Source organism: Falco cherrug, chromosome 6, assembly GCF_023634085.1.
Source record: "Falco cherrug isolate bFalChe1 chromosome 6, bFalChe1.pri, whole genome shotgun sequence".
Taxonomy (NCBI): Eukaryota; Metazoa; Chordata; class Aves; order Falconiformes; family Falconidae; genus Falco; species Falco cherrug.
The window spans coordinates 46,189,270-46,215,149 of record NC_073702.1 but is presented as its reverse complement, the minus strand read 5'-3'; the positions used below and the strand labels follow the sequence as shown (position 1 = coordinate 46,215,149).

The 25,880-nt window shown below is 35.8% G+C and overlaps 1 protein-coding gene across 2 annotated transcripts in view; it reads right to left on the bottom strand.

The window, feature by feature from the left end:
* ESR1 (estrogen receptor 1) overlaps positions 1–25,880 on the bottom strand; it is a 197,338-nt gene that overhangs the window by 59,534 nt on the left and 111,924 nt on the right. For both annotated transcript variants that reach the window (XM_005446565.3, XM_027815754.2), the window contains one exon: positions 12,674–12,790. In XM_005446565.3, the coding sequence (XP_005446622.2) occupies positions 12,674–12,790 (117 nt within the window). The remainder of the gene's footprint in view (positions 1–12,673; positions 12,791–25,880) is intronic.

The window sequence follows — 25,880 nt, the reverse complement described above, 5'->3', positions numbered from 1 at the left end:
AAGGAACCTGAATTGTAAAATGTTATGAAAAACAATATTCTACCAAAAAATGGAAGTACTATGTATGTTGCAAAAGCACTAAAACAATTTCCACTTGAGTTTTAAAACTACAAGAGCCAAGATTTTTAAAGATAGTTTTATAAAGCTTCATATAGAAATTCAGTCAGTCTTTTAGATACAGAGGCAAGTTTCAAAACTGCTGAGCGATTATACACTTCAACCAGCAGAACCTGATCAGCAATACAATTTCCTATGGACCATGGAGGCAATGTTAACCAAATGAAACACTTCACTAGTGTTTCCCCATACGTGATTAACTCCCCCCCCAAAGAAAAAACACCAAAAAAAAACCCCAACCAAAGACCCACAAAACAACCCAAATCCAGATTATTTTTTAAAAATCCTAAATTAAGAATGCATTGTATGAATATTGAATCTCAACCATCCAACAATCAGCTTCTTCCTACCTATGCTAAGAACAACACTCCACCTTTACATACTCAGTATTATCTAAAATATTCAAGAATATTTGGAGGAAGAAGAGAACAAATAGAATAAAATTTGCTTTGCTCTATATGAACGATAGAATTATGCATTTTAAATTTAGAGATGTATGTGTAATCTCAAATTTTGTTCTATTTAAATATATGTCCTATTAATTGTTTTATATAATATTCTTCGATTTCTTTATTATTAGAAATTTTGTAGGAATATTTGTCAAGTAAAGAATGTTCATTGGTTGCAATAAATGGGAACAGATTCGATAAAACCCAATAAACTTTTCTTGGCACTAGGACTGAAAAAAACCTGGTTATTTGGTAAAACTGAAAGAGTTGAGATACTTTTATGTCCTTCCTATTGTTTACTATTCTGGAAATCCTAAACACAGCAGCTATTGCTTTTTGTCTTGTTTGCAGTACCCACTTGCTATCTGGAATACTTATTGTGCTATTTTCATCAACAGGATACAAAAAATGCAATACCTTCATCTTCTCTTTCCCCCATACACACAACATCCACTCTGCTTGTTCATGTGAGGGGTGGGTATCAGCACAGAAAGTGCATCTGCCTGTCATTGTAAAGCCTGCTCCTTTGCAGCCTGTTTACTAGCCCATCTATTCATGCTCCATTTCAGTTTTACTGGAGTTCCAAGCAGCTTTCTAATAGCTGCAAGCAAAACCTGCAGTAACACTATTTTCTACAGATAGTACCTTTCTTTGAAGGTTAAAGCTCTCAGGTGAATTGTGTATTTAACCTTATCTTGGTTTACCTGCAAATGCAGAAAAAACCCAAACCAACCACATTCCCCAGTATTTTTGGAATGAAACCTATCTCAATAGTCTACAGAGGCCTTAGTCCTCTAACCATGTTTTCATATACAGATTTTCAGCAAGTCATTTTTTTATTATCTGTATCAGTGGCCATCAATCATTGAGAAGGCTTCAGGCATTTTACATGTAGAGCCCAGACTCATGAAAACAAACTCTCCTGGATATGCAATCTCCTGGATCACCTCAGAAAAGGTGAGGTGTCAGCCCTGAGCAATGCCCACAACCTAAAAAACTTTGGACTTTAAGTTTCTGTTTCAAATACATCTCTGTGCTTCACCTTGTAAACAATCTGCAGAATCAATTAGTAGTCTCACAATACATTTTTAACAGTGGCAAGAGGAACAAATCTGCAGTTTTGTGGAGGACAAAGGATACTAGTAGTATCATACTATAAGGTGGTTCAATATAGGTCACGCCAATAATTTCTGTATTTTCTAACATGAGAATTTCACTTTGCAACTTTAAACAACCATTAATATAAATCATGACTATAAATATCATACACAGAAAATTATTTTCCATCAATTTAATTGTAGCTGTCATTGTGTAACACACATTAGTCACCTGACAACACTGTTCTAGTTTGGGAGAGGACATAACTATTGTATTTTATTGAAAAATGTAAGTAGGCGGAATGCAATTATGCAAATTTTTAATTTAGGCAGGAACAGTATCTCTTGTCTTCTATTAACTGATAAGGATGTTGTAACTATGGTATTTTTCTCAGAATATCCCACTCAGTAAAACTGGCTCAGTCCAATACTGTTTACCTTAGAAGAACCTTACAGCAACATGAGACTAAGATTACGTAAAATAACCACCTTCTTTCAAGAAATCTAGAAGTTCATTAGTATTGTGTAGCTGGACCATCAAAATATATTAACTTTTGATGCAATTTTCTGGTTTTTAACTCTGCCAATAAATGTGCAAAAGCACAGCAGTCTCTCCAAGATAGGTGCAGGAAGCACATGCTGCACAAGCAGAAGTGGTGGCACATTTGGCTTCAGAATTCCAGGTCCATACAGTGAAATGAGACAGTATTTTATCTTAGAAACTGCTATATAAGTTCTTTTGGAAACAGGTCTTATTTCACATTTTATTACATATGTTTTCTATATGTATAATTAAGATTCTTTGCCTCCTGAGAGAATCTTTAGGGAAAGAAAGATAAGCAATGAGAGCCCTCACTCAACCTCAGGAGATGATATTTGCAGGAGAATCACAGGAAAAGCAGAACAGATAGAAAGCAAAATTGAAACAGCTAGAAAGAGAAATGATGGAGATCTGAAAAGGGGAAGACAACTGATGTGGGAAATTGGATTAATTAATGTTTCTAAGATTTATTTAATAATCAGAACATAATTACTGGATTGGGAAGTAATTCTAATTGCTGCCTGCATAATTTTTCATCACTTTATACATTTGCAGAGGTGATGTACTCCATTCAGGCTAATTACTATTTTTTTTTTCCTGGTGTATCTTTCTTCTTTCAGAATGAAGACATGGTATTATTTTTGCTTTTTATGCAATGACTGGGACAAATAAGACTGTCTTTACAAAACCTTTGCTTTAAGATATAGCCAGTGTATTCATGTGTTTTTTCCTTACACAAAATTTAACTGCATCTTTTCCGTGCACTTGCTGAGTTTATACTGCACTACAGTATTTTAAAATACTAAAAGAACCTTTAACTCTAATCCTTACTTCTTTTCATGGGCAATGCCTTAACAGAAAGAACTAGTTAGTCACTTATCGCTCTTTATAGAAACACAGATTAGGGGTGTATTTTTTATTTGGGACTCCCGCCCCCATATGATCTGCAGTAAAATTGGTAACATTTTTCATTTTTCTACAGTAAAATTCTGCTTTTAGCAGTTTTCATAGTTGTCATAACATATATCATCCTAAACATCATATGAGTAGAAAAAAAATGTGATTCGTCATAGGTTGTATCCATGATAAAGCTATGAGATGTCAGGTGCTCTCTTGCTGGAACACATTTTAATCTCTTTCACCTGAAGATCTCAGGGCTCTTCTATACATAATGGTTTTAACTTTCCAACAACCCAAAACATTAAAATCAATGTACAAAGACTTAAAATCACACAGTAAGCAAGCAAGAAAATTAAAAGCAACACCTTAATCACCACTGGTAAACCTTACCCATCTCATGTTAGTATGCATGTGTGTATGACTTAACAAACATTTCAATCTTAAAACTCCAAGCACACAAATAGTTTTCTTTTTCTAGCATGTGCTAGCTCTGATGCATGCAAACAATCAGGTTATTCATATATATAGTCTTGGCTTCACATTGTGATTCAGTGACAATAGAAAGGCTCTTTAACAAAATAACAGAAGATGGTTTTAGTATTACTGTTTACATATAGTCACAATTTGAGTAATGGCACAGTAGGGGTTTTTTTAACCCAGGGAAGAAGCTCCTACTTAAAAAAAAATTGCTCAGAAATGCATTTTTAGTTTTGAAGATTTTCTTCCCTATTTGTGGCTTCCTGATAATGCAGACTTTTTCCTTTTACTGCTTCCCTTTCCATTTCAGCAACACAGCTGCTGCAACTCCTAGGAAGAGCAAGTTCAGAACAGAGATGGTGGAAACATTATGGGAAAGGACAACCTTACACACAGGAAAAGGGTGCTACACCTAGGTTAAACAGGGTTACAAAATTAAGGCATTTGGCTCATAAACAAATTGGAGGAACAAAGTCAGAATGGCAATAATGACTGAGGGTGGTGTGGGAACCATGCTGAAACTCACGGTAGCAATCAACAGTTTGTGGCCATACTCGGCAGGGGGGGGGGGGGGGGCACGGAGGGGGGTGTGGAAATCATGGCAGAACAGAAAAGGAATTAATTCTGTCTTTTTTCCTAAGAGGACAAAAAAAAAGACAGATCTATGATTGGTTTTGGTAACAGCGATTGGTCAATGCTTTACCAGCTAACCACCGAGGCTGGACCAACCTTTGAACCCAAGGTTCTTTGTCCACAGTTCTGCTCCTCATCAGCAGACCCCAGGTGATAAGTGACATCTGACACATCTATACACACGCACAGCCTTGCAGCATTAACAACCTGTAATTTTGTCAGTTTGTTAAAGGGGTATTTCAAACTTGCTTGGAAATACCTTCCTTTCTAAACAATTTTGTTACTCTTCGAGACAGATCTACCTCATCAGAATTATGTTGAAAATTGCCAGAGAGAAGGAATATCTGGTGTTTTGTAAAACAAACCCTGCCTGAGAATAAAAGACTAAATGCATGTGGTAAGTAAAAGATGTTATAAATAAGAAGGCACTCTTCAGAAAGCCAGAGACCTTAGAGCCCAGTTGATGATCAGAGTATTAAAGGAGCATGCAAAGAACAGGCCGTGGCAGAAAAGCCACATAAATCCTTTACACCAATGCTCACAAAAGAAGAAACCAGGTTTTTCTATGCCAGAAATTCTTTATTTGGGGAGTAGGGGAACCTTTCTGAAACTGAAGTGAGAGCTGAAGAGGCTAGAAATCCAAAAGCCTCTCTCAAATGTCCTAATGCAGAAGGCGTTTAGTAAACTGCTAGAGAAGAGCTCTGGGACTCACTTCAGACTCACTTTGGTGTCATTGCTGCCATTGGCAAAAGTAAGTGACTGCAAAAGGAAAACGATGTGAACAAGTCAACAGTTCTCTTACGGGCACAAACCTGAGCATCTAAGCCAACTGGCTTTCAAGTTTAAAAGGTGGATGCCAGCAAAGTAGCTGTCTCCTAATGACCTCTTACAGTGATTTTGCTTTGTGGATAGACCTCATTAGGCATACCTCTGCTGAATTCAATCGTTTTTTAATGCTTCACTGGAAATAAAATCAAATCCTACAGCTGCCTCTAAAATGTAAGGTCAATGTAGCTTCTGTACATACATATAGGTCAGGAATATAATTACATTCTTGATAGATTTATAACAATTAGAGATAGCTGAAGCTATGACTGCAAAGTAGGTCCTAATGTTGTAATGTATCTCAACATGATGGTCCTCCCAAGGTCATTTTGAGAGTTCTTCTGTTTGGTTCTCTTTACATAAATACATTATTTGGTCACAGGAAAGTAACACCACTTTCCAAATCCAAAATTTATTGGTTTAATAAATTACTTCTTTTGAATATGATTGAGACAATCAGCCCCTTTATTTCATATCTATTTCTCTTTCAGAAAATCAAACAGAAATGTAAATTTTGCTGAAAGCCCAGGTGGGTTGGCAATTTAATGAGAAACACTGTCTGAAATCTTCTAAACAAATTAGTTGGAAGTTAATGTTTAATGTTGAACAGGCCTGCCTCAAGTGACAGTGCTTAATAGCCTTGTTTCTGACAAGAATATCTAGACAGTCGTATAAATAAATAACGGATTTGAGTTTGCTCTGTGCACCTGGATGTTGGAATTTTCCCTATTCCTTTGTGGCTGATGAAAGATGTATATCTGTTTATGTGGGTGGCTTGTTTTTTTTCAAAACCACTCTCTCATCCTTTCCCAAACTGCGGCCTTTTTATTCCTCTAGGACTATTAAAAAAGAGGGAAAGAGAAGCCACAGCAGGGGGATTTAGGGCTAAGGGCTTGCATTCAAATATTTTGGTTCGACTCCTGGCTCTGCCACCAGTTTGCTCAGTGATCAAGTCACATTACATATCACAGTGCCCCAGTATTCCTATCAGCTACAATGCAAATCATAAAACTGGTCTTCCATGTAAAGTTTTTAAAGACCTGGTGGCAAAAATATGCTGTTAACAAGCAGGCAAATGTAATTTGGGGTGTCTAATGACTATTCATAATGCACAGTGGGAGAATCAATGATCTATTAATTACAGATGAAAGTGCAAGACATGATTTATCCTAATCTATATTTTGGCATTCAGACTTTGGCATTCATAGCAGCTGTTTTAAAGAGCATCAGAGGACATGTAGAAGAGAAGCAAGAAAAGTCAATTAATCCATCATTCAACTGAATCCCTTTCAGTGCTGACAATCCTGCACAAATCATACTAGGTTTTAGCAACAGTAAGTATGGCAACAGCCATATTTCTAGGCAATATTTACAGTGAAGCCACAGACATTTTAGGGGTCATAGTAAAGCCTTTACAAGAAACATACATCAACTGCGATTTGGAAAAAACAAGCAATTTTAGGACTATAAGTTCATTAGTGTAATTCTCAAAGACAGTGAGAAATTGTAACTGTTACATTTTAGAAATTAGATAAATTAATTAGGGTATTGAAGCTATTTGTCCTGATGTATCAGGACTGATAGTGCTAGAATTGAACTGTAAATACCTAACCAAGTGAAGAACCAGAAGCTCTAACGTTCTAGGAATTTCTTAAGCTCTGCAAGAAGACACCAACTGCTCTGACATGGATAGGCTTTCTCAAAACCAGTGAACGTACAGTGACACCCTGAGGTACCTGTAGTATGAACAAGTAGCAGAGAGCAGTGGAGACACAGCAAGGATTTCATTTAAAATTAATGAGCAACTTAAATGGGGACTGCCTTATTGCTGTATCTATTCCTAAGTAATATCACAACTAAATTAATTCCTAGTTAGGAATCTTTAAGTATGTAAAGGCCAAAACCCAAATGTAAACAAATACACAGATATAATTAGCTTTACAGTCTTGTGTTCAAGACTAAACCATCAAAAATTCTTCAGGATTAAAATGTTTTTCCATAACCAGCTCTAGAATATAAATAAGCATAACACAGGTTGTCCCATTTACACCTGACTGCAAAAAGTCTTAACCTTGTCTAAATTCAGTATTGAACCTGCTTTGAGCAGGTAGCCCAACAAGAGACCTCCTGGGGATCCTTCTAGCCCAGATCGTTCTGTGAAGTGGAACAGGAAGATAAAATATTCTTAGCAAAATGGTCACAACAATGGTGTCTTTTTCTTATTTTGGGGGCAGAACAGTGGAACATTATATCTTGGGACAATTCAATGGCAACAATCCACTTTGCACGTGTGCAAAGGGAAAAAGAAACATTTCACTAAAAAGTCTGGTTTCAATTCCATCTTCTTTTCCAGGAGGATGTTCTAAACTCACAAAACTTTGCTTCAAGTGCTGTTTGAGTACATGCTTTCAGCCCATCAATTACATCTTAAAAATGTACATTTCCTCATACATTTATCAGGCTCCACCTACACAATTATTTGGCTGAGTACAGAACAGTATGTCTGATAAATGTCCTCAGACAAACCGAAATAGCTTCACATTGTTAATCCATTTCCTTTCATTCACTAATTTCTATTTTTATTATAATATTTCATTAAAAGATAATTACGTGGAAAACTAGAAAGTCTGGAGCCCTTCCAATGGTTGCATCAGACATCAATTTACCTCTGCTTTTGAGAACAATTTCAATAACTCTCTAGCCTTTCAGCAGGAACAAATATAGAGTTCAGCAAGGGAGCATAGCTCTCTCCATTTAAAGACAAAAATCAGCAAGGTTCTTCTCTGTGAGGATGCCAAATGTGTTTTTTTTAATTTTCCCTGTAAAAATTTGTCTTAAATTTCAGCAACGTTGTCCCACTGAATCAGAGGGAATTGCCATGTTGGTACATGGGTAACTGTTTCAAGAGAATGTAAAAGAAAAAAATGAAAGCCTCCAGTCTCTAGGCTCCAATCTTTAGGAGTTTCTACAGGCACCTGACATGTGATTATAGCACATGGTTATGGCAAACACAGGCTTTTATTCCCTGGGTGGTACTGCAGTAATCTCTGAAGGGTTCTCAGATGCTTTGTGAAGCTAACAGGGAAGGATGTAGGCTTCAAATGCACTGTAATGCTGAATTTCATTTTCACAGAAAACAACACTCAGAGTCTTCTGTCTACAACATGAAATTTCAGGCTCGTCAAAGACAGTAAATACCCCTGGTTGTATACAGGATCACCGTCTGGACCTAGCACATGAGCATTCTTGAATGTCACATTTGATAGGACTTGAGGTTGGGAAGCCATCAGCATTTAACAGCTGACAGAATTATGTAGGTCTCAGGGTGGCTAAACATGGACTACCAGGCAAATAACTGTTTTTTCCATTAGTGATCTAGCATTTAACTAGTCATGGCAAATTTTTGCCATAGCCACTAATTTCACTAGCACGCTCTTGCTCTGATTCCACAGAGCAGTTGATGTTAAATCTGCCCCGTCACACATGAAAGGAGGGGAAGAATGTAACATGCTAATAACTAGAAAACTCCCATTTATTTACTAAATTATAAAAATACTTAATTCATAAATAAAAATAAAAATAAAGTGCTTTTGATTTCAGAGAATGAGGTCCTTTGGAGCCAAGTCATCAGAAAGCCATTAAAACAATGAAGAAACTGAAAACCAGATCTGTGTTGGAGCAGACATCACCTGGACCACACATATGGTTGGAGCTTCAAGGTTGCAACTGCTGTAAAAACTCCATTTGGAAACTGGGATCCACTATTGTGTGAAATAGTAAGTTGGAATATGCTTCTCCAAACTAGGACAGAAACAGTCTTCAAGAAAGCATCAGTGGATGATAAATGAAAAGAAGGCATCTGTTCCCCGCTACCCAACCAGAAGAAAGAGGGACATGACAAGGAACTTACTCCATGTGACCGCTTTATACTCACATACAAACAGGGGTGCACAGACTAAATAATAACACATAATTTTAAGTTTTTTTCAGCTTATCCAGAAAGAGAGTGAAGCATATGGACAAAATATAACTGCTATAAATTCTGCCTCAGATGCTGACTACATCAGATTCTAGCAGTCTATCTCGAAACAGCAAAGTAACAGATATAGAAGGAAACACAAACATAAGAGGAGAGAAAGAAAACAACTCTTCAGTACTGAAAGAAGTTTGTAAAAGGTGAAAGAACAGTGGGACCAAAAAAACCCCATAAAACTTACCCAGAAACTCATAAATAAATGTTCCTACAGCTTAGCTCAAGCCACTTGAAGGCTGCATTTTTTCTGAATGAAGCCCCAAAAACGTATTTCAGTTGTGTTCACTTTATTAAAGATAATATATGTGAACTTTTTTATGCTGCATCAAGTGACCTCCTATGAGAAAAACCTAGCAACCATAGCTTATAAACTATGTTTAAAACTAACCAGACTTTTAATGAAAATTTTATCTAGCTTCCCCCATGTTTGCTGAAACTCAATAATTAGTATCAACTATTGTTAAGAAGTTAATTGACAGACAAGTCACAAGTTAGTTGCTTTGACAATTAAGAAACCTCAGCTAATTCAGTGTAGAAGGAAAACAGATTATATTTAGAGAAAAGTTACATCTGCTTTACACTATGAATAAAAGGTATATAATCATAAACAAATTGTGGAAATAGATATAGAAGTGAGATATGACACAACTAAGTATTTCTCAAATATATTATAGAATTAATGACTTTAAACAAGGCAAATCCTTCAATATGGAAAAAAGGAGATAATTTAAATTAAAAGATTCAATCAAGAGAACAATGAATTATTAGAGAAAACTGAGGACCTTGCATTAACCACAGCACAAATGACTCAAATATGTTGAAGTGTTATAAGAGATCTATTAAAATAGAAAAGCTTAAGAGATCTCCCCAGAGAAAAGGAAAAAATAACCAACAATATTTTAAAACATTTTAAAGTTAACACTTTAAAAGTTAACCAAATGGCATACCTAGAATATTCACTTAACCTTTATCTTCATTGAGAGAAATGTAAAAATTATCGAGTATTACTAAAGATAAGGTTTCTTTCTCCCACAGTTATGTGGACAATATGGGATTGGTAATGACTCCTGCAGAACCTTGAATGCTATATTTATCCTACATTAACTTCACCTTTCTTGAACACTTCATCTGCAGGCATCCCATATTTATAACCTGCAACTGAGGGATCTTGAGAAATTTTCCCCAGACTTCATAAAATAAATATTCTCAAACCCTTGCCTGTGAACCAGTGATGGACTTCAGTGTATTATGAGTGGTCTTATAGCAGCAGGCAGAATTTATGCACCTGATCTCCTTGTTTGTAAATGGTAACCTGAGTTAAAATAAAACAAAAAAAAAAACAAAAACCCACAACACTATTTTTGAACTGCTGATTGTTGTAGTGACCGTAGAAATCTAAACAACATTGCAAAAGGAAAGGATGAAATCCACAGAACTTTCCTGAAGTGAGAACCACCATATGAAATAAAAATTCTAGAACATCTAGAAAGAAAATTTTTATAAAATTGCAGTCTTTTTTTGGATTTTTTTAGTCTACAGAATGCTAATTGAGAATACTGTGCAATATTTATGTCATTGAAACAATTATGTATGGGGCACAGTGAAAAACATAATGCAACATGTATCTTAGAGAATAGAAGTGAAAAACATCAAACTGGTACAGGGGATCATTAACTAAATACATATGAGCATAAATAGGTGGAAATATACCTAATGAAAGATGTAGTATCATCAACATAAAACATAATGATGCACCTTAGCTATGATTTGCCATATGTACAACGGTCAAAGCTAAATGTCCATGGCAAATTTTTGTATGGGATTTCCTGATTTTAGTTTGCTTTATCTGAAACTTTAACTTCTTTGGACCATAACTGTGATACTAATTATGATCATTTTACTTCAAAAATTTCTAGCCATATGCACCATGATGTTAAGACAGAAATAAAATAAAAAAACCCTGCATCCATAAACTAAATCTTATAAAAAAAAAACCAACTACTGCCTTTAAGTACTAGAACTAAAAAGTTTTGACACCTTCCTCCTGCTTGCATCCCAAAGCTGAGATTAACATCATTCTCAGCTCTTGTTTAATCCTTGAGTTAAGGAAAATGCAGATTCAACCTCAAAGAGCAGCAACAAATGGCTAGATTTCATTTACCCTTTTCCCTTTACTTTTTCTCCCAAGATTCCCAGACATAGCCTGCCTTGACCTTGACTGGACTTACAAACAATCCTTTGTTGTGGGAAGGATAAACATGATGAGCTACTTTCTTTTGCCCCAGATTTTTTGTGGAATAAGTAAACATTAGGTGTGCCAGAGAAAGGGACAACCAATCTCTAATTCAACAATTAGCTCCTTTCACACATAAGGTATGGGCTCTAATCTTTTCTCTTGTGAGCACTTAACCAGTTTGCTGAACTTTCCTATAGAAATAAGTTTCAATAGAGCTAGTGTTTACCCTTCATTAATAAAAGCAATATGATAATTTCAATACGCTACAACAAGGTATTCTTCTGCTTTAAAGAGAATGTGAAACTTTACGGTCTCTTGTTCATAAACATTCTTAATTCTGAGCAGCTGGGCTTTTTCAAAAGTGTTAATAATAGCTAACTTCTATCTGCTTTTGACAAACATAATGTACTGTAACATAAAGGAGAAAGCCAGGTATCAGGATTTATCCAAAGTATGTTACAAAAGAACTCTTCACCTAAGAACACATCGTAGCAATTGTTCAATATTGTCACATATTTCTATTTTTTCCTTCAAAAGCGTATATAAATAAAGTAATTTTGTGGTATTCTACTTCATCCTAAATATTCAGTGTCTGATTCTTCTTCTTTGGCATCATTATTACACATGTATGTTTCAAGAAAATGACATTTAGCTCAGTTTTTATAAAATGAGTGATCCTTTAGTATTTTTGAGTGAAATTAATTGACATATAAAATATGTGTACAGTACTGGAATAGAGGAATTGACTTCCAGAATTCACAGAACAAGTATTACATATTCAGAAATTTATTTGAATTAATATGGACTAATCTGAGGCTAACAGTGCTTTCTACACTGAACTGCAAAGTGTTACAAAATCTTGAGTTAAGTTTCATTCATCATGATCTGGTATCTACCACAAGACGCCAAAAAAATATTACCAGAAGAATCCTAATTTCATTGAAGTCAATGCTGCTATTAATTTTCATGAAAATTTGGGCAAGATTGATAAAATGGTATTTGGGAGAGTTTGGGGGTTTAGTTAATTACTCTTTGATTTAATACAGGGGTCCTCAAACTTTTTAAACAGGGGGCCGGCGCATGGATGAAGTGGCAGGAGGTCATCTGCGGCTGCTTGGTTTCCCCCCTTCAACCCCTGGGCGGGGGGGGGGGGGGGGGGGCAGGGGAGCGGGGGGTGTCTGTAAATACCGGGGGCTGGATTGATGACCCTGGGGGGCCATAGTTTGAGGCCCCCTGATTTAATACAATTCAGCTTAATAAAATTAGTTCTTTCTTCCTTTAGGAACCATATCAGTTCTCCAATGAAGTTAAAAACCAGGAAGGCAGACACCAGTGCTGAGGATTTGTTGAGCGCTCTGTACGTACCGCCTTTCATCATTCCCACTTCATAGCATTTTCTTAGTCGGCAAGCCTGGCAACTCTTTCTTCTGTTCTTGTCAATGGTGCACTGGTTAGTAGCAGGACACATGTAGTCATTGTGCCCTGTAAAACCAGAAGGAAAGTAAGGACACAGTTACACACAGACATAACAAAAGTCCTTATAATACTCTTGGTTTTCATTGAGTATCTAGTACAGCATCTAACATCTCAGGCAGAAGATAGGGTTACCATCACAATGTATCACAAAAATATTGATACAGACAGTGAAACTAACATCTATTCACAATACATTTAATCACATCTAATCATAATATATATGTTCACAAGTTCTTTAAAAGTACTATTGAAAACACAAATTGTAACTTCTGTAGAATAATTAAAATAAGAACAATTAAAGCAGTCACAAAAGAGAATAGATTGATTTGAACAAGTCCCTTGACTTCATTGATCTTAGCCTGAGAAATACAATGCCATCTGGTCCATGTGCTTGTGTTGATGTTTAACCAATAAGACCGCTCAAAATGGCTAGAGGTTTATAAAATTAAAAAGGCCTATGCATAGAACATTTTTTTTTAATATCTACCACTATCTGGGGCAATTATGAAACAAACAAAAACTACATGAAATAAAAGTAACAACCAATAATTAATTATGCCTCAGGGATAAATCAGTCTCTAATTCCAATTGCATATCTAATGATATATGCAAAAACATTTTGTAATGACAAATTCTTAAATTACCATATGCTGCAACCAAGTTTGGTACTTGTACCTTTGCTTTCAGAGGTCTACTTCCTTACAAATTCTTAAATTACCATATGCTGCAACCAAGTTTGGTACTTGTACCTTTGCTTTCAGAGGTCTACTTCCTTATTTATTACCCTGTACATCTCAATTGTCATTACAAACATTTTCAGCATACAAACGTATTATTTCAGCAATAAATGTATTAAATTTATTACTGCCAACAAGCCTCTATTCTAAATTTCTTTTAAAACATGTGTGCTTAAACCTGCTACAAAATTATTTCCCAACCATAAATGATGTTTAGCTAGGAAAAAAAACACTATCCAAAACGATGTTATTGGTGCTCTGTATTCATCTAAAACCAACTAAGTACAGCACACAATGAAACAATTTTACTGCAGAACTGTTTGTTCTTTCTTTCAGGTCAAGGGATCAGCTTGAGGTAGAGTAAGGTGGAGGTTTGACAGAGGCCTTGGTCTTATCAAATCATCTCTCCTTGACTAGAAATTAGAAAATAGAGTAAAAATTACTATCATGTTACACCAGGAACATCTGGTCTCTAATGCTACATAACTGGAATCCAATCAAAATAAGCAGCCAAACTGTAAACTTTTTAATATGGTGGCAGCTGACTACACATTGTCTCAAATGAACAGAATTATTACTTTTTTAGCTCTACTTGACAGAACAATATAGTACTGGAAAAATCTGAATCCACAGTTTGTTTCAGGACCAAGGTGAAAAGGTAGAACAGAAATACTACCTCAACCACAGCACGAAAGAGCATTTTAATTTTCAGTTCCTTTGTTTGGATACAGACTGTTCTATACCTGATTCAAAAGATTTCACATGTAAGGAAAAAAATATCGTGTCAGAAAGAAAACAGCCTCAATCTCACAAAAATGCAATATCTACAGGGAAAAGGAGCAAAAAGGGAAAGCCATGTTTTTAAGAAACTGCACTTCTATTAGGTTACACTAAGCAGCAAAAGATTGTAGCACCTGACCTCAATCACCAGCCTGGTTTTATATGCCTGGCTCTGAAATAGGGTGAAAGTCAGACACAAAACTTTAATTATTCTTTTTCAAAACAAAGACTTGGACAGAGTATCTGATCTTCTTCATAATGAAAACAAAAGGTAAATTCACAAAAGGAGTGAGCACAAGTTCTGAATTCAGCAAATGATTCAGAACATCATTTAGCTGTCTGTAAAATAAGCAGATAAATGTTCCCACTCAGGTCAAAGCTGAACATATGCTTACCACACTGGCTGATGCTCATAAGGTTCAGCTCTCCAAAAAAAAAAAAAAAAAAAAAAAAAAAAAAAGAAAGGGTGACTATGCAAAAATAAAAAAATCAAGTGAAATCAATATCAGCAGGGCAACCATCCGTTTTCACAGTGCTTATGTGGGAAATAACCTTTTGTTCTGCTCTCAGCCTAGATTTCCTTATTCAAACTACAAGCATTAGGGAACAGGCATTTGGTTTGTATAACAGTACAGAAAATAGTCATATCTGTGATAGAGCTACAGTTCCTACTGAAACTAACATGATTCATATTATCATATTTTTACACTGAAAAGTTTTATCTTAAGTATACACTTTAAAGGTTAGCATAATTAGTGTGTTTTCATGTGTGTGACCAGCACCTTAGATGATCCATTTTTCTTTCAAAGTGTTTGACAGACTTCACAGAATAAAACCTGTAAAGTTTAGAGTGCACAAAACAGAAGATCTGAATGTGAGTGGTGTACTTTTTCAGGTTATGAATGCCATAGCAATGTCATTGTTTAGACTTTATATTTGCTGTAAATCTAGGAAGAAGACAATGCATTTAATATTTCTCATATTTTTTTGTTTATTTTAACCAGCATGCCTTCAGGGGACTGGAAAAGATGTAATCAATCAGAAGAAAATATTTTATAATTAGACTATACAATAGAAATAATTAACAAATTAATTAGAGAAGAAGAAAGAAACAAAGTGAAGAAGAGTGGCAGGAACCTTTCCAGCTTCTCCACAATACCCTCTGATTTCAAGTATTCAATCACATGAAGTGAGGAAGGAAATTTCCTTGGCAAGGCACAGACACAGGCAAGGGCAGTCTGGCTTTGGGTGGCATGGAAGGGAAAAGGTAGAAGACCAGAGCTAAGGAATAGGTAACACGCAAAGACAAGTTTTATTTTAAAGTGAAATAGTGTAACTCAATAATTCTGCTGTAAAGTGAATTGTCTTTTAATTATTCTACCTTTTATTTTATCCTTAAAGCTCACCTCTTTACAAAGCTGATTCTGGACAATCTGAGTTATTAGAAGGGATTTCTCACTGGTAGGAATCGTCGGCATGAAAGTGGACACATCAGCAGGTGCCCAGCTGCCCTGCACTTTGTTTTCATGGTGTTCAAACAGCAATAGATGCTACAAGAGAGGCTAATTAATCCATTTGGGTAGTTGGTATTACAGGAGTACCAAGAGGAAGAAAGGTCTTCAGTGATCACTGATACTCATAAAAGGAAGCATGTGCCACTTGGACTCTGTGGTCGTTGGGTTTTTTTAAATAAATTCTCAGATGACCTGTGCAAAATTAAAGGCAGTGAGTTTAATAGGGCAGACCCCTCGTTTTAATCCCCCACTATGTATGACTTGTACTGCCATGGACTACAAAGGAAGAGTTTAAAGGAGCTATTGAGGAGCTTGAGGAGGAGTGGTGTGTTTTTCTTATGATATCTCACACACTGTAGATTTTAAAACAGTAAAAACAATGTCAAATATTTTTATAGCACTTTGTTATATGCTAATATCTTTCCAGAAAAGGGTGCAAAGATCTGGATCTTTTCTCAAAGCACTAATTTTAGATGTGGCAATCTGTATGACAATGACCAATGGTAGAGGGGGAAAGGAGAAGGAAGCAAAGTGTCAACAAGATGACAATGGCTGAAATCAGGATGATTTTGAGTTTATTCTAACGCAGCCTGCCATAATCAAAGCTTTCTCTTAATGCACATACAGTCTGACTTTCTTTTGTCACCATGAGTCATGTTCAGAGACTTATTGCTATCAGTCCAAGGGTTCTGAAGATAGCTATGAAGTATGCACATGCCTGAATCAGAGTGCACAGATGACTTATCTGTGAGGGCTTCAGCCAGCAAAAAAATCCATATTTCTTTGAAGTTAAGTTTAAGCAGAATGTTTAAGCATCTCGGTACTTCTATCAAGTAGTCCCAGCATAGTACATATGGTTAAAATTAGATGCACGCTTGAGTATTTCGTGGAATTGCAGCTTTGAAGAACTCAGTTCATTTTGTCCTTGAGCAGCAAGGGTGAAAACTGGGGTCATATTAATATATGAAGGGCAGTTAACACAGCAATATTTTTTTCTTAAATCTGTAAATAGTTGTGATATTATATTCCAATAACTATCAAGATTATCTTGCGGGAATGATTAGTATAAGCATTATAGAATTTGTACAAAATTCTTTACCTATCTGCATAAGGCATCTGCCATGTTAGCCATTACCTGTGGAAGCACCAGGACCTTCTATGATCTTATTCTGACAGTTAAATTAGCAGAATTTTGTACATGTAGGTGAAGGGAAGGCTAGAGTGTAGACTTTATCTACACCTTAAGGAGCCAAGCAAGCGACAAGTGGGAAGCCTGCAGACAAAAACCAAAATCTTGGAAAGAACAGCCTCAACAGCAAGTGGAAAGTTTTCATAAACAACAAAAAGAAAAGAAATAGCACCTGGACATTGCATATGCTAACCCAGTATGAACAAATGTTGAAACTAAAATAAAAAGTTATACCAACTTAATTTTAAGTTAAAGCGCCCCAATGAAACCACACTGATTGATTTTAAAATCTCACTGTTTCCTAACAGGTTTTGCAAAAGAGCAGAAGGTTAAGTTTAATTTCATTAAAAGAACAGGCACTCAAATTCATAGCTTGAGTACTCTCAGACAAGGTCTTTGCATTTGGAACTTCAGTTCTTACAGCAACTACCCAGCACTGCTGAAATCAATCATTTTCTGTGTTTAAATTAACAAGACATTGCTACATGTGACAGTAAGGAGAAGGGCCTACAAGATTGTAAATATACTTCCTTTTGCATCCAGTGAGGAAGTCCACCTTCTGTGCATAACACAGAAAGAAAGATCACAGAACCACTGAATAGTAAGAAAGGAGGAAAAGCTAAAATCTATATACTCTGTATTATGTCCTTCAGCTGTGTCAGGTAGCTCCCACATTGAGCGTTCACCTTCTCGTGGAATCTTGCCATCATGTATAGCACTGTTCACATGAGAAGTTAATTCAAGCTAAATTATTATGATACCGACTTTTCCTTTAACCTTTCCATACACTATTTCAGCTAGCAGGAAAAATGAAGAATGAGAATGGGCATTACATGAGGATACTAAACATGATGTCATCTCACCAGTTTAATAATGCATGAACATATATGCTGAAAAAGTGATTGTAAAAAAAAATATGATTGTAAAAAGTGAAATATTTAACTTTATAAATATATAAATATAAAAAAATATTTTCTACTCCAGCAGTTGATTTCAAAGTTTTTATTATTGGCCTTAGTCCTAAAATTTCAATTGGTGTTTCATCTGCTATTTCAAGATTATGATATCATGTACAAAGTCTACTTCTACCCCAATTCCATTCCTGTCTTTTTAGACAAGGTAACAAAATAGGAAGTATATTTTCTCCTTATGAAAAATAAAAAAAGACACCAATCCAGATCCCAGACTCTACAAAATCTGGCAAGGAACAAGACATCTAGTTTCTGTTTCCCTGTCTGATAAATCATAATTGTTTTAAATCCTTGGCACATGATTAAACCAACAGCTGTGTTAAAGGGAAAACTCCCACAATGTATTACTCACAACCATCTCAATATGATCCCTCCAGAGACAAAAAGCATTTTCAGAGAGAGTCATAGGCAAGCCATGGCTGTCTTATTCCCATAGACTTTCAATGAAATCTCATATTTTTAGTTTATTTGAGCTAAAATGGGAAGGGGTGGAATTCTACTACAGAAAATTCCCACATATAAAATAAAGAAGCCAAAAAGTTAAAAATATTGCAAATTACTCTCGTGCACTTAAAATCCAATCTATTGTTAGCAACAACAAAATTAATATAACTCTATTTTTATTCCAGGTATAACATCAGATTTTGGATTGTGATGGAACCTATTGAATAAGTTTAGCTTGCTTATTTTATATTTGGATCTTTGGTACCCTTTTTGGTATCTTGGTTTCTAGTATCATAAAGTTTGCGATGAGCTGTAACATATTTATCCTCACAGCACCCCTATAAAGAAAGTTCTGGTATTACTATTTTTGGGGGGCAGGGAGGGGGGTAGCCTGGAGGAACACAACGGAACACAGGATTCTCACTGCTCAGATCATGCAGTGGACGTGGACATTTCTAAGCACAATGAGTTTTCTTCATTGAAGTCTGTGAAACTGAAACTGCAGTACAGTCAATTCCTAGTTTGTTAAATTATTATACTAAACTTTAACATCAGTGTTTTGACAAAAAGCCACTTTTCTGCCTATATACTACTTTCTCATGCCAAGCAAAACCTAGTTATCCTCTTCTTTAATTTACCAATACATTTTTGTGCTCCTTGGTTTGCTTTTTTATACTCTTAACATCATGTATGCTCTGTAGAAGGTTCATCCATTTTATAACCAGAAGGGTCAACAAAGATAATTCAGTCTATTGTCCTGCATATCTCTAACCACAGAGAGGAGAATAACTGTGTTACCCATAACAAATGAACTCCAACTATTTAAAAAATTTGTGACTAAATTAAATCAAATATTTGAGAGAACTACATACCCTTATTCAAAGAATTCTGAAAATGAGATATTTACTACATCAGTTACTAAATAATACCAGCAGTTAATTGCTATGCTAGCTTTTTTATAGTAACTCTGAAATAACATACATACTTCAATAAAGTGTGTATTAGTCTCCTTTTGGAAATAAATGATGTCAAAGATTACTTCATGCACTTCCAATACATTTGTCATTTTAGTCATCCTACACAGTTCTCTCTAGTTTGATTTCCACTTTTCAGAAGTGACTGCAAAGGACAACTTAACCTACAGAAGTCTGAAACTTTGTGCGAGTGAAACTTATGGAGCCAGTTTAAATTAATAAACCACCTGAATAAAAAGAGGTTACTAAAATATCTTTCCCTTCACACTCTGTAAAACCAAGTGGAACAGTTAAGCACTTTCCCGCTGGACAAACAAACATGTTCTCTTATAATTTGTAAAGGTAAAGCTCTTTTTTTTTTTTTTTTCCCCATGTGAATATTTTGAATATCTGACAGACTTAGCCCTGAGTTAGGAATAATGTGAGTTTCCAAATGAAATATTCACTAAATACTTGCAAGACAAAATACTGTTTAAGTTTTTTTGTTGCTTGATATAGCACAACAATCATATTGCAGATGAAGTAAAACACTGTTAGAGCTAATAATACAGGATAAATTAAGTATGATTTCTAAGGGCTAGAGTTTTTTCTAGGAGACAGAAAAAGCTTTGGAGTTGCCAGGGGAAGAACCAGTGGCCATTTATGAAATCAGGTAACAATCAGTGAGTGTTGCCTGCTTTCTGAAGTGTGCTACCCAACTTCAGTAAGTTTTTCAGCATTGCCTGGGGTGACATTTCATATGTCAGCTAGGAAATATAGTTTAGATGATTTCAGAAAACCAGTCTCAGGGAAGAACTATCAGAGTTCAGTGTTCCAATGGAAGCTGATATTGAATAAGGCTCTGTAGTGTTTGTCCTGGATCCAGTTCTATATAGCATTTTCCTCACTAACAGGTAATGGACTGAAGTATTTATTTTATTAAATGTTATTCATTTGTAGATGACATTTATATGTGTTAGAAGACCAGACTACTCTGATAGTCAGACAGAAATAGATCTGAAATAAATGGCAGGAGTCTACAGGATAAGAATTCTAAATTATCTTGGCAAACTGGAGATAGCACATGGGAAAAAACAGCACAAAAGTGAGGACCAGAACAAACCACTACATTAAAATAGGAATAATCAGATGCACAAACCTAGATGGGAAAGAAGTGGTTTCTTCTCTAGAAAAGAATTTTTGAGTTAATTCTGTGTTACACACTGATTATGAGTGAACAGTGTCATGTTTTTGTAAATAAGGCAAGCATTACAGTGTGATGAATGTAGACAAATACACCGGCTGGGCTTGTAAGATAATCCTATTGCTCTGTTCAGTAGCTGTAAAACATCACATAAAAGGAAAATGTGCTTCAAGACAAAAAGAAAAACAGAACAAAGTGGAGAATCTCCAACACAGATCAACTAGAAGATTAGAAGTCTAGAAAAAATATAAGAAAAGCCTGAATAAACTGTTTTTCTTCAGGGTAGATAAAGCAGCATAATTTAATACTATTTTTTTTAAAGTGTGATAGCAATCTTCCATGCTTTAAAGGCTGTTGCAAATGGAAAGAGAATGGCATGATAGACAGGAAAATAAGCAATGAGTTTAACCTGCAGGAAGGAAGATTCAAATTTCACCATGGCCTTCAGAGACAGGGAAAATAAAATATTGGATCATGCTACAGGTTTTTAAGAGGCAGTTCAAACAACATATATAAGGAATTGGCAACAATTGATCCTATCACAGGACAGAAAGACGGACTAGGGCTCTGGGTCTGCTGCAGCCCTATGATTTTCCTAGATCATGAAAAACAAGGAAGTATCTTGGATGTGAACATCTCAAGTCACCGCCACATCCATGCCGAATGCAGCACTTAAAACTTGCTGGAAAAGTACCACATTCAAAATTGGCTTACTAGGAAAAGAGATATATTGACTCTTGCCTTTCAGTAACACACGTTTCTGAAACAGGATCACCACCTATCAGACTGCTGATATTAAAAATGCACATTTGGGGACAACAATAAGAGTTATGCGCTTAACTCAAGGGACTCTACAGAAAAACTACTAAAAACCACCAAAATAAATCAAAAGAAGTTTCAGAAGAACCTGGCTGACCATGGGCTCTTAGAGCAGTCCCAGTGATGGCTAAACTCTGGAGAACTTTCCAAACACACGTTTTCTAGCCTTTGAACTTCCAACAGCCACCTACCTCTCAAACTGGAATAGTGTGCTTTCCACCCTGAGACTAGATACTGGTCTGCAGCCCCCTGTTCATTGGCTGGGATTACCTCTGCTAGTTTTACTTAGGTTAACATTTTGTAGTTTTGCTCTTTCTGCTGACAACTCATACAATCCCTGTATGAGCAGTCTTATTATAGGGAGTTTCTGTCCTCTTGGCTGCCGGATTTGTGCAGCATTTGTAGCTGTTATCAAACAGATTACAAAAATACCATGAAAACAGAAGACAATAATGGAAAGTTGAAGGGAAGATCTCAGAAACCTCCCAAATTGACAATATTGAAATTACTGCACTGCAACATTACCTAAACACCCAATTATTAGACATGTTTTACCAGTGAAATTCTCTCCAACTCAGATGAAAATACGTATATATTAACAACCCCTCCTAGCATTGTTTGAATTACATACTTTCAACAAAGTACAGCTCTATCACTGTGAAGTTAAAACAATTGATAACACGTAGAGTTGACTGCCAAAACTCTCCTACTTGATGGTCAGAAGGTATAACTGATAAATAAAATCCATATTCAAGCCACACATATAAAATACTTCCCAGCTTCAATAATTCCTGCACTTTGGAGATCACTATATCTCTGTGATCAGGACATTAATGGCAGGCCTCTGGAATCCCTCAACACAGCTATTAATCCATTCTCAGATGCCAACCTGTTCTTGCTGGACTGGTTCTGTCTCCCATCATGCAGTAATTCTTAAGTGAATATTTGTGAAATATCCCAGATTTTTGTCTGAGTATACAGCTGTGAGAAAAGGCAGAGAAGGTGCACCTGTAAAACATCAGAAGGGCATATGAGGGAGGCAGGGAAATAAAACTGGGGATTTCTAAAGTACTTCAGCAATTCTGAGATCAGGATACCCTCCAATGTAAGGAGCTGCCCTTCATTTGTTTTGAATGCCTTGTGCTTTCACTGAGGATTCTCAGCCCCACACATGTAGGCATTTGTTGGATGTCTGTCAGAGGTGGTATGATGGTACAAGTAAATCCTTCCTCTCCTGTACCCTTTGGTGGCTAGCCAAAAGCCAAGAGAATTAGAAGGAGGGGGAAAGGATTTGTGAGTCGTAAGGGCATTTTTAATTTGTAAATGGTATTTGTAAAGCTGATGTTGAAATACTTCATCCAATTCTGGCATCCAAACTTTACAGATACTATTATGGGTGTGGGGGGATCATGAAAGGTGCAAAAACAAAGGACTCAGAAGACAGAAATATATACCGCAGAGGACTGAAACATTTTAGTTCATCTAAGATATCAAGAACTTCCCACAGGACAGAGATACTATATACTAACTCTGGTTCATGGATGTGATGTAAAACCCAAAGTAATATAAATAAGAAAGGTAATTTTTTAGCAGATTGGAGAACAAATCATTAAAATAAGCAGTCATTGTAAGAAAACTCTTGAGCTCACAGATCAAGGCTGGGCATCTTCTAAAAGGCTGACCTCCATCGTTACCAGGATTTGTACACAGAGAGCATATAAAGTTTATATTGATAAAAGACCAGACTTAATGATCTAATGGCCCTCCTTGGTCTTAAAATCCATAAATATTTCAGTAGAGAAGTACAGTGTACCGTGATGTGACTGCTTGTTATGCTTCTGGATTCAAGTCAGTTGAGCAAGTACACTCCTGAAGGCTACATATGCTGGCCAAAGAGTAAAGTACTCTTCTATCACCAAGCAACACAGTGTTCTTGGTGTCATATGATTTTTCTCTCACATGAAACATTATACATTAATATCAGTCTGCACAAAGTTTTCTCAAAACAAGGTCCCAAATCACTTTTGGGACATACACTAACAAAACAGATTGACATGGGCAGTTTCAGGAGGCAGCTGAGATTTTACACCAGCCATCTGTTATTTAAACAAAATTGAGCAGTTGCACATATTGAGAGACAGTTACTAACTCAGGTTGCCTTTTAAGCTTTAACTGTTCGACAGCAAAGAAAAACAACTTAGCATTTAAAATTCACAAAATATTTCCAGCTCCCCTGGATAAAAATGAAGCTACCCATCTCTGCCTCAGGTAAGGTCCAACGCAGATGTGAGTTTTCACAAAATTTAAGTAGATACTTAGGCAAGCAAGCATAGATACCTCAGATATCACTGAGAACAGATACACAGGGAGGAAACAGATCACCCCATACAGCTTGTTCACGTCTGTACTCACTTTTTCTGGTGGTTCTATTAAAAATCATATAGAATGTTTGACTACATTCTATCAAAACCATCAAACTTCCTTACAGCAATTCTCCTATCAAGTCTCTGATGAGAAGCATAAAAATGGCCTATCATCTCTGCATCTATATAGTTATTGGGAAATACAGGATAGCAAAGCACAAAAGTAGCATGGTTCTCTTGCATTTAAAGAAAGACACACTATAAACAGCAAAAAAGAAGTTTGTGCTGAAAGCATTCTGTGTTACTTTTGTTTATACAAACCAGTCCTGTGTACCTCAATACAGCTTAATCATCTGATTCCCAGGAAACTTTTGTTCCTTTTTTTAGGAATGCATATAATATATACAATGCAGATATAATAATATGTAGTCCACATATTCTTCTACACATACACCTACACATTAGTAGTATTCATTCCTAGATATCTAATCACAAGCTATTTAACATTATTATTATCTGCAAGGTAAATAGCAGGTTTTCTTATGTATTCTCAATCTAAACATCACTGTCATTTTCATAAATTGAACACGTGTTCAATAAGAACATATGATTACTAAGGTAGACATCTCTTCCAGATCCAGTAGAAAATTCAAAAAAATCCCTTAGTTCATCAGGACTGGGCACTATGATCTTAAAAGTTCTTTAGAGGACTTTTGATACCATCTGTGATCAAGTGATCACAATTCTCTCATGAGTACCGATATTCTTGAATACTTTCTTGATATTAGTGGATGTCATTTTCTATGGCAGATGTTAACCACAGAAGAGGTGGATCAACTGGAGAAAGTACAGAGGAGTTTAACAAATGGGATGAGAGAGCTAGAAAGCATGTTCTACTAGAAAGAAGTGGGTTTGTTTAGTCTAAAAAAGAGAAGACTGAGGAAAGATATGATAACAGTCTTCAACTATGTAAAAGGTTGTTGTAATAAGCCTTCTTCATGCCCACAAGGAGTAGGGCAAGAAGCAATGGGCTTAAATTAAAGCAAATACAATTTAGAGATCAAGAAAGGCATTTTATGGAACACTGGAAACTTAAGATTTAAATTTTTAAATACTACCTACTTAAAAATTATGTTAAGTATACAAATGTAGCAAGAACTAAATTTACTAATTGGTATGTACTGTATTACAAATAGATAACGGATGCATTGTGGAGGACCATAACATTTGTCCACATGGAGACTAGGGCAAAACCACCCAAGTGCTGACTGCAGAACCATGGAAGTCATCAAGACAGTAAGATTCATTTTTTCTTCCATAGTGGCCAAAGGCTGAAGATCTGTGCTATGCAATTACTGGATAACTAACTCTTACTGTTGCTTAAGAATATTTAATTTTCCACTTTCTTGTTGACTTAGTTCAGTTCACATACAAGAAGAGTATATCAAAATTCTAATTTTGGTCAGAGGAACTCAAAATGAAAAATAATGAAAAGCACGCGGTAAGGGAGCTGTTCTCCCTACATCACAAGTTTAAGTAAATTATTCTGATGTTAAAAGCATTTCACCCTTTCTCCCTCCAGTGTTGCTTATTATCAACATCTGGCCTTAACCACTTTCTTTTCTAAAAATCATTTTGATGAGTCTGGAAAAGCAGAAATACAAGTAACTATTAACTAAACACCAACATTCAAATCATTTCATCAATGTCTACCACGCAGCCAATATTTCATTTTTTCCTTTAAGGTGGGGAAAATTCTGAACTGAATGCTGGAAGTCTTATTTAACTCACCTCAGTGTTAGTCATCCAACAAAACAGGCAATAATCACACCTTATGATGAGGTAAGAACTGTTCCTCATAATGTTTACTTCAAAAAAGGAGTGACAGGAAATTTTGTGCCTATATATCACCTGGTGATTTGAAAGGCTGTAGAAATCTAACTAAAGCATAGTGCTTTATTAGTTTTCTGCTTGGAAAGGAATAAAACTCATTTTATTTTCTTCTCAAAAATAAGGCTTAGACACTGAACAGTACCTGTGTTTTCAGTACAATCATACTCACTTCTTACTCACTTTAGGAGATGTTGAACAAAGCAAAAAAATATCCATTCCACAGAGTGAT